At 41.2% G+C, this 11,610-nt stretch overlaps 2 protein-coding genes and 1 long non-coding RNA gene across 9 annotated transcripts; 1 reads left to right on the forward strand and 2 right to left on the reverse strand.

The window, feature by feature from the left end:
- Window positions 1–574: 574 nt before the first annotated feature.
- On the reverse strand, window positions 575–5,296 carry LOC120712543 (LRR receptor kinase SERK2-like). Of its 4 annotated transcripts, none has more exons than XM_039998343.1 (14): window positions 5,060–5,296; window positions 4,463–4,662; window positions 3,898–4,027; window positions 3,483–3,554; window positions 3,239–3,382; window positions 3,090–3,161; window positions 2,885–2,950; window positions 2,717–2,787; window positions 2,399–2,512; window positions 2,103–2,284; window positions 1,732–1,942; window positions 1,400–1,637; window positions 1,151–1,301; window positions 575–1,043 (listed from the first exon to the last, which is right to left on the reverse strand). In XM_039998343.1, the coding sequence occupies exons 2-14, from the start codon at window positions 4,530–4,532 to the stop codon at window positions 741–743; spliced, it is 1,824 nt and encodes a 607-aa protein (XP_039854277.1). In that variant the 5' UTR covers window positions 4,533–4,662; window positions 5,060–5,296; the 3' UTR covers window positions 575–740. The 4 variants fall into 4 exon arrangements, with proteins under 4 accessions (XP_039854277.1, XP_039854278.1, XP_039854279.1 ...); XM_039998344.1 differs by having other exon boundaries at window positions 4,463–4,654; window positions 5,060–5,295; XM_039998345.1 differs by lacking the exon at window positions 3,090–3,161.
- On the forward strand, window positions 4,598–5,611 carry LOC120712547. The gene is made up of 2 exons (XR_005690917.1): window positions 4,598–4,746; window positions 4,867–5,611. It is a non-coding gene; the product is annotated as an uncharacterized LOC120712547 (long non-coding RNA).
- Window positions 5,612–8,858: 3,247 nt separating this feature from the next.
- On the reverse strand, window positions 8,859–10,402 carry LOC120712546 (histone H2B.2-like). Of its 4 annotated transcripts, none has more exons than XM_039998353.1 (2): window positions 10,346–10,402; window positions 8,859–9,188 (listed from the first exon to the last, which is right to left on the reverse strand). In XM_039998353.1, exons 1-2 carry the CDS (start codon window positions 10,400–10,402, stop codon window positions 8,859–8,861), a joined length of 387 nt encoding a protein of 128 aa, XP_039854287.1. The 4 variants fall into 4 exon arrangements, with proteins under 4 accessions (XP_039854287.1, XP_039854285.1, XP_039854286.1 ...); XM_039998351.1 differs by having other exon boundaries at window positions 10,292–10,402; XM_039998352.1 differs by having other exon boundaries at window positions 8,859–9,167; window positions 10,280–10,402.
- Between the last annotated feature and the right edge of the window lie 1,208 nt (window positions 10,403–11,610).

Here is an 11,610-nt window from a genome sequence, read left to right on the forward strand (position 1 = left end):
CAAAGTAAAATTAGGCGAGTTCAGTTTTGGGCTCGAGACCTCTCTGTCTCTGCCTATTATTCCTTGGGCCATCTTTGACAAAGCCGCACGGCGGCGGGGGAGGCGAAGCGGCACGGCGGCCCCGCAACAAGGAGCGAGCGCCGCGAGGAGCAGCAGCAAGACGATAGGTGGCGCGGCCGTCGCCGGAGAAGAGGATTCAGGTGAGGAATCTTCCCCTCAATGCTTGGAACATTTTGATTTGTTTTTAGTTTATTTGGAACATTTCAATTTATATGATGGATTGATGGAACATTGCCGGGTGAGGTGGGTTCGTCGGCTAGCACCGTCGAGAAGCTGTGAGGAGGCGGTAACAAGCGGCACGTCGGCAGGGTGTGATGCGACAGCAGGGGCCGGGCGGATCGTGGCTATCTATCCTGGTAAGCTGGCACATCTCATCCCCAAACCATTACGGCATAACATTTCATAATTGAATCCATCAGTTACTAGACACAAATGGAGGCAGCCGACGAGGGAACTTGAGCGAGACAAATGCGTGTATAAAAAGTTAATGAAAGGAAATAAGGGCCTGGTAGCATTAGCAAGTCAAAATTTTTCGGGGTTAAAAAGTCGACAATGCGACATGTATAGTTCTGCAGTTGGTTCAGAGTCACACGAACAGTGCCAAGTATGTATAGTCGCAGCGAACCTTCACATCTGAAGCAATTTACAATAATACTATCTACCATTATGTTCATTCAGTACTATCTACCGTATGCCATGGACAGAGTCTCGTCACTGGCACTGTATGGCTCTGCAGTTGTGAAGGCCTCCTCCTTCGCAACCCTTGCATGGAAATATCCTGGGTGTTTAGGCTCGGGCAGGGTGACGCTTTTGCTGCTTAGCATCGCGACCACATCTGACATGCTGGGTCTATCGGTCGCGTTCTCTTGCACACACAACAATGCAATGTTGATGCACCTCATCATCTCTGATGTACAACCGTTTGCAGCCAATGATGAATCGACAAGTGCAAACCATCTTCGCTCTCCCCACAAATGCCATGCCTGTGAAAAATTCATCATGGATTATGTTATTGTAGATGTTGCAAGTTACAGCACAAGCAAAAGAAAAAGTTTGCACACATGAATGTTTGAATATAGGACATACGTACATATCCAAGAAGGTTCAGGAAGCTTCCGTGCTTATGGAAACCTGAATTTCTTTTTCCAGTGATTATCTCAAGAACTAGCACACCGAAGCTGAATACGTCAGATTTTGTTGAGAAGAGGCCTTCAGAAGCATACTCTGGAGCCATATAACCACTGAAAGGCACAAGAATAACACAGCACAACATAAGGGAACGAATTTTTATGCCAAATTTGTGTTCTACAATGAGCCAGTGTCTCAGCAAAGAGCTTACAAAGTCCCAACCACCCTTTGTGTGTTTCCTTCGATATCATTTGAGCTAAACATTTTTGCTAGTCCAAAATCCGAAATCTTTGGATTCATTTCAGAGTCCAAGAGAATGTTGCTTGCTTTAACATCTCTATGTATAACTCGTAACCGAGAGTGCTTATGCAAATACAAAAGTCCCTGTGCAATTCCTTCGATTATCACTAGTCGTCTGTCCCAATTTAGTAAAGTTCTTCTTGTTTCATCTGCACATCAATTAAACATAAAACAGTACAGAAAACGTTATCAGACTTTAGAAGTAGTATAATATGGATTGCCTAATCATTGAAACCGTCATACCAAATATGAAGAAATCCAAGCTTTTATTCAGCAAATATTCATAGATCAACATTTTCTCCTCCCCTTGAGAGCAACAACCCAGCAGCCTAACCAGATTTCTGTGCTGGAGTTTGGCTATGAGTTGGACTTCATTTTTGAACTCTGTGAGACCTTGCCCTGAATGTGAAGCAAGTCTTTTAACTGCTATATCCAATCCATCAGGAAATCGGCCCTGCAGAAAAGATTTTGACGCAGCTTGTAATCAATTTGATGTTATTATTTTCAAATTGCTCTATTACAATAAAACTAGGTTGCATGACATGTAAGATCGATCTTCAGATAATGCGAAATCTTAGTTTCTCTCTGTGCACACCAGTTCTTTTTTTCCCTACCTTGTAAACAGGACCAAAGCCACCTTGCCCAAGTTTATTTTCTACCGAGAAATTATTTGTAGCTTCCAATACTTGTGAAAATTCGTAAAATGTGAACTCTGGATTGCTCCCTTCTATGTCCCATACTATCTCTTCACCTCGGTGCATATTCAACTCTGATCTATCCATTACGCTCCATTTACCTAAAACGAGAGTTGATGTGATCCCCCATTAGTAATATACGTACAAACAAGATTATGAAAAGTAGATGGAGGTAGGAAGTACTAACTAGAAGAAGCAAAAATATCACTGCTGACCTTTTGTGAGCCATCTGAATTTGATCAATCCAAAGCAAAAGAGGAAACAGAAAATAACTGCTAGTAGAGAAGAAACAGCAGCCAAGCCCCAAAGAATGCTTTTAGTTTTAGGCCCTGACACGTTAACAATCCAGGATGTCATGAAATAGCATTTTTCTGATGTTCCATAAGTCCAAGTGAACATATCAAATGAAACGGTTTTCTGACTTAGTTAGAACCATTGTATTTCACTCCACAAGGTCAACCAAACAATCAACACATATTCTACATTAAACTTTAAATTTCTGAATATGGATGAGATGTTGCTTAATGACTTACCTGCCTTAGTGGTGCCTTTTTCACATGAAGGAGCTGAGTTTCGGCTACAGTTCAAGTGGTTGCCTGTATAGCTAAAAAGAAACGCAACATTGTTTTTACTGAGTAAAGTACAAAGTAATACACATTAAATTGTTTATGCGGTCTACTGGACTGCAATATATGACATACTTGTATTGAGCCACCTGAAGTAGTTGTTCTGGTATTTCACCTTTAAGGTTGTTGCCTGATAGATTACTGCAATGTAAATATGTTATATGATAATGGAACAACTGAACAACTGTTGAAAATCTTGAGAAAATAAAATACTCCAGTAAGTATAAACAATGAATTTTTTTAAGTTTGATTGTTGTATCAGCATAAAAGGCCAGCTTACATTTCCTTCAGTGATGAAAGATTTGAGAGAGAGATCGGGATCTCCCCGGTTAAGACATTTTCGCTTAGATCCCTGACCAGGTTATCAAATTGTTAAGAGTTGTTGATCAACCATGACAACATTTGTCGTGGAATCATGGGCTAGCTTACAGTGTTTGGAGGTTTCGAAGACGGCCAAGAGAATCAGGTATGGAACCATTAAAAACATTATTTCCTAGATATAGAGTTGTTAAGCTTGATACATTCCCAAGCGCCTCAGGAATTCCACCACTTATCGTATTGCCATTCAATGCCCTGAAACAATAATATGCAACAATCAGGAACTTTCTCCATATATATTTGAATTTATGGGAAATGAATGTTACATAGTCCAAAAGACTATCATTGAGCTTACAACTCTTGCAAAGTTGTTAGTTCTGCAATGCTGGGTGACAAGACTCCGACTAATCCTTGTGAGCTCAAAGTTCTGCAAACAAAAAAAAGAGAGAAAACAACGCAAAAATCAATGTAAAGAAAAGTATACATAATGTTCAACCTTGTAATAGCAAAAAAAAAAAGGAAAGCCTGCAAAAGAAATACACGCTACCCAAATGCATACTCTTCTCCTGTAATAAACAGTTGTAATCAATCCTTCAGACATTAACTTGAGCAATTGGAGGTATGTCTGTCCTAGAAGAGGTGATTTATGGTCTTTGGAAGATACCAAGAGGTATAGAAAAAAATGTCTTGGGAGAAACAGGAAACCTAGCTGCCTTGTGCAGGAATGGAATACACAGTTCAGACAGTAGAGTTGAATCCCCTATACTTACATCGTAGTTACTTTGTTGTCTTGACACTTAACATGTTCCCAATCGCAAGGGGTCATTTGATTATCCTTCCAGCCGTTTAGGACACCATTTTCATCAGTGAGATGCATCTTGATTTCATACAGTGCTGTAACTGTGGATGAAAAACGAAGCCGTATTTGTGGAATTCAGGTAGACGAAGAAAACAAAATTTGGCGAAATGATTCTGATGTTTGATAAGTGTCTCACATGAATTTTGGATCAGTTAAGTTAGCCATGTAGGCCATGACAAATATTTAAGCCTTGAGTGAAAAATGATCAGTACTAGATAGATGGGCATGGGCTTTATGTAAAACTTTTCTACAGTTTTAAATTCTCGCATTTGACTGGCACATGTACAACTGGTGGGCACATCTTTAACAGACTTCATTGTTCAGTACAGGCAGTCTAGTCAATATAGCACAATACATCCTGAGCTTGTTAGTTCAGAACCAATTATCAATTTAAGTATAATAACTGTTTTATATCATTCCTGCCATATAAGAAAAATCTGATGTGGCAAAGACATGTCGAGCTGTAAAGGCCTTACCTTGGTAGTCACAAGTAACAAAACCTTGTAAGCACCCCAATAAGACTAAACCAAAAGCTAATAGCTTCATACTTTCTGAAAGTATCCTCTGTTTGTTTTGTTTTCAGATACAGAAGTACTGTCCGTGCACGCTAAATCTATTTGCCTGGTGGAAAACAGAAGCCCTCACGAAGGGAGATCAGTGCAAGACAGCTGCATCACTGAAATTACTCAGTATAAGTGGAGAACCAACCGGAAAGAATGGAAAACAGAAATTAATCAGAGAATGTAACAAGGTCCTAATGGTAGGAAAGATTCAATCAGACCAGACAAATAATTTGTGGTTTTTAGAAACGAAAGTTATTTCGCAGTTTCTCCGTGCAGCAAAATCAGATGCTTACATCTCCTTTCTGCAATTTTTTCAGGGATAATCTCCTTCGCAACTAGATAGATCATCTAAATGATCACCTTTTGAAACAAGAGTTCTCCGGTATCAATCACTACACTGTTCTAAGTTGGAAATGGGAGCAAACTGCCTCTCTTACTCTCAGATCCATTTGGATCTAACAGGAGGTCCCAGCCAAACAAACAGATAGCCAAAGAAACAGCAGAACTTACCAAATGGATCATGCGTGCATGTGGTGCGTCAAGCGCCCAATCCTCTTACAGCTTTATCCTTCCAGGCTTCAATTTCATCTCAGAATGATTGAACCCCTGAGCTTGGAAGCTGGAAGTCTTGAGCTGCTGGAGACTTTCACTTGGATGGCTCAAGCTTTTGAGAGCACTCCTCGGTTTTAGGTTGAAGCAATGGAGCACATACTTCAGGCTATTTTATTCGATAACAGCTCAGCTCGATTGTGGTGTATGCTGTATAATATAGACAGGCAGTAACTCCTATCACTTTCTACAGTCTTGTGCCCAATCATGTCGGCCGGTGGTACCAGCTCTCCTTTGACTCGATCTGTCCACTAGGCGTCATATCTTATAATAAAGGGCATTGCTCGAAAAAAAAATCATATGAAGGGCAAAAATTCAAAAGAGAATAGGATAAAACATGGATGCCATGTCGATATAGTAAAGGGCTCATTCAGAATTTTCAGTTCCGACAGCCATGTGAATTGAATCTTTAGACATGGGTCATAATCTGATGATGGCATGCTGTTCCTCTGATGTCTACATATTTCATATTTATCTAGTCATTTTGTGTTTGTACAGCCAGTTAGTGCAGCGTGTTCAGTGTACTTTATGTTCTGTCAGTTTCATTTGCTCCTCCCTTGCTTGTGCCAAACAAGTCAGTAGGACTGCAGAAAATTCGCCGTAGACTAAGATATATAAGGACTCAACAACTCTAAGTGAGAAAAGACTGACTGACAGTAGGCGCTAAGGGTTTGGTAATTGGTATGCGATGAGAATCTTTTTATCTAAGATGCTATGATGGACTGAATTGCAAAGTCACTAGCTAGTTGGAGCGGGTATAATCTTTCGAAAAAAGTTGGAGCGGGTATGTACAGCGTAGATAGAAAAGGAGAGCAACAGAAGCTTCTGAAAACCGGACCGTTCTCATCTCACCTCTCCAGTCCAGCTGAATTGGAGTTCAGATTGAAATGAACAGTTTGGGTGCAATCAGAGTTCAAACTAGTTTAAAGAGAAGAATTGGAGGTTTCTCTATAATTTTATCACAATCAGAAAAGGACATAATTCTATTGGAAGGACTGAAAGGCATATAGTAAAAAAAATTGCCAGATGTGCAGTTTCTCTCTTAATATAGTACTGTTGACAGACTACGACAAATATTTTTTCACCACGGGGCCAACCAAAATTTCATTACTCAAAGCAACGAAATTACAATGAGAGTTTTAGCACGCGTAGTTTGGCATCCCCTCGTCCCACATGCACCCAGCCACCTCCAGCTGGCGATAACCGTTAAAAAAGGAGACGCACCAAGGACGACAAGAAAGTCGAAACAGCGAGACAGATCGACACTAATAAAAGTTGATGCTCCAAAGTCCAAACATCAAACCACTGCCGATGCCTGATTTTTTTATTTCGGCTGCAACGTGCAAACGTAACCACGGGTGTTTGGTTTTCTGAGGTTTATTTTAAATCATATCACATCGAATATTCCGAACCAATTAGAAAGACTAAATATAAGCTAAAACTAACTGCATAAACTTAGGCTTTATTCACAAGACGAATCTATTAAATTTAATTAATTCATATAGCATAATTTTCTGTAGACTAATCATGGACTAATTAGACTTGATAGTTTTGTCTCACGAAAAAACATAGGGATTGTAGAATTTTTTTTATAATTAGTCTATATTTAGTACTTCTAATTAACATCAAATATATGATGTGACAGGAATTAAACAAACACCTCCTAATAAACAATCCCAAGCCTCTTTTCCAACATAGGCTTTTTTTCTTCCTATAGCGCGAGTGTGACATTGGTTATTCATGGCAGAGCAGCAGCCAACTCATTATTTTATTCAGTGAGCATGGCATTTTTTTTTGTTCCAGCACGGTCGTTGCAACGTGAAATGCGATGCTTCAATAGGAGAGAGAAAGTTCAAGCCTCAGTTTTTCACTACGCTGCGGCTGCTTTTAGTCCACCTAACACGAACTGAAAACAAACTGAACCAATAGACTGAGAAGCAGAAAAACTGAACCAATAGACTGAGAAGCAGAAAAATTGTACCAGAAAATCTCGTAATCGAACTGAATTCCAGCTCGGCCTTGTTTAGTTGCAAAAATAAAAATTCCAAATCTATCACATCGAATGAGAATCTCCCATGCATGAAATATTAAATCTAGATAAAATAAAAAATTAATTACATAGTTTGCTTATAAATTACGAGATGAATCTAATGAGCTTAACTAGACCATGATTAGATATCAAATTGCTACAGTAATTGCTACAATACAATGTGCTACTGATGGATTACTTAGTTTTAATAAATTCGTCTCGTAGTTTACAGATGAATTTTGAAATTAGTTTTGTGATTAGTCTATGTTTAATACTTCAAATGTGAAAAAATTTTATTTCAAAAATTTTACGGAGGTAACTAAACAAGACCACTGAAAAACACTTAAAAAGCAAGAGTTCAGACATTAGCCCCTGCAAGATTTGGAGGTTCATTCATCTCAAAAGGCAAGGATCTGAATTTGCTAAACCTAACTGCTTTGGGCTGGAATGGAGTTGAAAGTTTTACATTGAGTAAAACTTTGTCGCCTTGACAAACTACATTATTCAAAAATCAGGGAACCAGTTGATAAGCCCTCCAGTCTTTTAGGGCACTAGCAACTTCTTTAAGCTCATCCATACATGTACGCTGTTGTAGCCGTGGACAAAACTTCTTTAATCTTATTTTTCAGCAAGGAGACAAAGGTGATGAAATGCTTCTGATTGACGTCTACTCCATTTAGGCCGTGTTTAGTTTCCCATTTTTGAAATTTTGAAAGGAAATCTTTTCATATTTAAAGTACTAAACATAGACTAATCACAAAATTAATTACAGAACTCGTCTGTAAACTACGAGACAAATATAATGAGTCTAATTAATCCATCATTAGAGCATGTTACTGTAGCTTTACTGTAGTAATTTAGTGTCTAATTAGGTTCATTACATTCATCTCGCGATTTATAGTCCATTTATGTAATGTGATATTTTTCCCAACTATATTTATACACCATGCAAGCGATTTACAAAATTTTTGAAATTTTAAAGTTCGAAACAAAACACGGCCTTACCATGCCATGGATCCTAACCTCGAAAAAAATGAACAGTCGACAAAAGTGCTTTTCGGTTGTAGTTGATCAAATTCATGCATTTTAGCACAATATATACTATTCTTCTTCGGCATGAAAACGAAGTACATCATGATCATTTTAGACTTGTAGTTCAGAGTCAATTCTCAGTAAGTATGTTTATCGTATTTATCCAGTGAATTCTTCCATGAGCAAGACTATTTGAACCTAACAAAATCAAAATGCAGGTATAAAATGGGACACGCTCCAGTGCCTACTTGACACACTTCTTTTCGAATTGTCAAGTTTGAACACCAAATTCAACTAGGACGCACCTGAAATCTCACTACATTTTCACGACCATTGCAAAACAGCCGAGACCTGAAAATCGCGTGAACACCACAAAAATCCACCGGGAATTTAAACAGTCGTATCAACATCACGGGACAGATGAGATTCACACATGAAAATACAGCTGGGTTAAACAAGCAGCATTGCTGTTCCATCAGATAACATCAACCGCTATTCAGAAACCACCAGGTACTTCCTACAGGAGAGAAGACATTCAGAGAATCTAACTACACCATCCATAGCAGCCGACAGCCCGAACAGGCTGCACATGGACAAGGGAGCCTCCTGCAACTGCAAGGCGGCCTAGGCCTAGCCCGCCTAGGAGAAGGTGAACTTGGTGACGGACTTGGTGCCCTTGGAGACGGCGTGCTTGGCAAGCTCCCCGGAGAGGACGAAGCGCACGGAGTTCTGGATCTCGTGGGAGGTGATGGTGGGCTTCTTGTTGTAGCGTGCGAGCTTGGCCGCCTCGCCCGCCAGCTTCTCGAAGATGTCGTTGATGAACGAGTTCATGATGGACATGGCATTGGAGGAGATGCCGATGTCCGGGTGCACCTGCTTCAGCACCTTGAAGATGTAGATCTTGTACGTCTCCACGCTCTTCTTCGCCTTCTTCCTGCCCTTCTTCCCCTCACCGCCGCCCTCCTTGGACTTGCCCGCAGGGACATGGGCGGGCCCACATGTATTCATGGGTATTCAGTTGAATACCCAAAATTTTTGGCAAAAAAATTTATAGGTATAGTGTATAGCATATGTATGTATCATAAAATAGCAAAATACCACCTCAACACAGGCTTTTCAATCATATTTTCCATCTTAGGCTCAATACACCACCTCCTTCAACTCCCCAGGACCAATTAGAGGCCCAACCCGACTCTCTCTCCCCAGTCCCCACCCTTCCCCATTGGCCATCGCCCCCAGCTCCTGCCGAGACGTCGAGTGCCGACCCGCCCCCTTTGGCCCTTCCCTGCCCCCAGCCCTAAACCCTAGCGGCGGCCTGGCGACGGCGTGCGGTGGCCAGGCACGGCAGCGCCGGCGGCGCGCGGCGGCCCAGGCCAGCAAGACAGGGCGCGGGGCGGCCAGACCCTGCAGCACCGGAGGGCGGAGGCGCGCGGCGGGGTGGCGACCAAGCAGGCGCGGGCTCGCCAGACGCCAGCTAGGGGGTCGGCCAGTCGAGGCGCCTGGCTGTAGGGGCGAGGGGCGGAGCCTCGGAGTCGGCACATGATTCGGTAATTCATCAATAGTTCTGAAAAAAAGAAAGGTGAGCAAGCAAATGATGAGCAGTGTGCAGTTTTGATTAGCGATTACTTGTTAATTTGTGACAATTGTGGAGCAATGTAGTGAGTAGTGACTCGAGTGATTGCAATTTTTAGGTTCAAACATGAAGAGGAAGAAGGGTAGTAGTGCTATCACTGATCTGCGGTCTTCTTGCAAGCTAAGGATGAGGACATCATCTCTTATTTTTCAAGGCATTAAGGATCGAAAAGTTAACCTATAGGGTGAAATTTGTAAGATTTCTTACCATTTTGCTGTTTTATCCTCTATTTATTTTACATGTTGCAACTTGGATATGTTGATCGTTTAGTACATCTATTATCTTCGTGTCGAATAATTTTAAGTTATGTAATGATAAGAGCTATGATTTTGATAATTAATTATGTGCTATGAATATATACTTAGGCTGCCTAAAATTTTTTTTCGCCCTTCGAAAATTTCGAATACCCAAAACTCAAATCCTAGGCCCGCCCTTGCGCGGGGAGCCGCTTCTCCGCCTTGGGCTTCTTCCCGGCCGGTGCCTTCTCCGCCGCGAGCTCCTCCTCCGCCGGCTTCTTCGCCGTGGGCTTCTTCTCCGCCTTGGGCGCCATGGGTCGCGGCGGCGGCGGCGGCGGCGGCTCGGATTCGCGGTGGAGGGGAGGGGATTTTGGCGGTCGGCAGGTTTGGGGGAGAGATGCGGTCGCTGAGGTGGGGGCGGTGGGTTGGTTTATTTATTGTGGGAGGGGAGAGGCGAGCATTGATTGGTGGAGAGGCAGGTGCCGCGGATCGCTGGCTAGAAGCGGTGTGGGCCGTCGGTGTCTCCTCGCACGGACGGCCGCGATGCGGCTTCGACACGGATCGCTGATGTGGCGGGGACGATGGCAGGAGGGGATGGAGGGAATGAAAATGCGTCTCGGCCGCGTTTGCTACACAGTGATAGAATGGCGAACGGATCTCTTGTTCTGAAGAATTGGCTATCTTAGAGATTAGGGTTTAGAGTTTCCAGTTCATTTTGATTCCAATTTGGAAACCGACTTCTTACGCATCCGGCTAAATCAAATTAATACCCAACGGATCCTTCAATCCTGCTTGGATCATGTGGAATTACCCTTTGGTCCGGACTAAACTTTAGAAAATGCAAATAAGTATTACTAAAATATTACTTTCACATATAAATATTATAGATCTAAGATTCAGTTTGGAGCACATGGGACTAAATTTTAGTCTGGATTAAATTTTAAATGATTAAATATTAGGCAACCAAATTTTAGTTCATACCTGTTTGAGTCCATGGACTAAATTTTAGGTGGGATACATAGAAAAATACAAAAACATATTTTTTCCCTTTTAGATTTTGTTGATGTTGTGCTTTTCATGCGTATAGTGAGAGGTACTTTGGTCTTTGCACAGTTCATTTGCTAGTTTAGTCCAATTCAAATTATTTTTTTAGGACTAATGAATTCAACTTTAGTTGTAGTGAAACTAAATTTTAGTCTACATTTTAGTTCAACCGTTTGAATCACCTCATAGACAAAAATTAGACCTAAAGCTTAGTCCATTGATTCAAACAAGACCTCAGTCATGAACAATTTCGTAGCATTTCAACTTTTTAATATTTTTGTGATCAAAATATCCAAGCAAACTTCATCTAAGATCTGGTTTAGATCATTTAGGACTAAACTTTAGTCTGAACTAAGGCGTCTGGATTAGGTGACTAAACTTTATGCCAAACTTAGTTCATTAGGGATCCAAACAGGTGCACCAAAACGAGATTAAAGTTAGTGCTATCCCAACTAAAATTTAATCCATAAATCTTCAA

The sequence above is a fragment of the Panicum virgatum genome, chromosome 6K (assembly GCF_016808335.1).
Source record: "Panicum virgatum strain AP13 chromosome 6K, P.virgatum_v5, whole genome shotgun sequence".
NCBI classification, from domain to species: Eukaryota; Viridiplantae; Streptophyta; class Magnoliopsida; order Poales; family Poaceae; genus Panicum; species Panicum virgatum.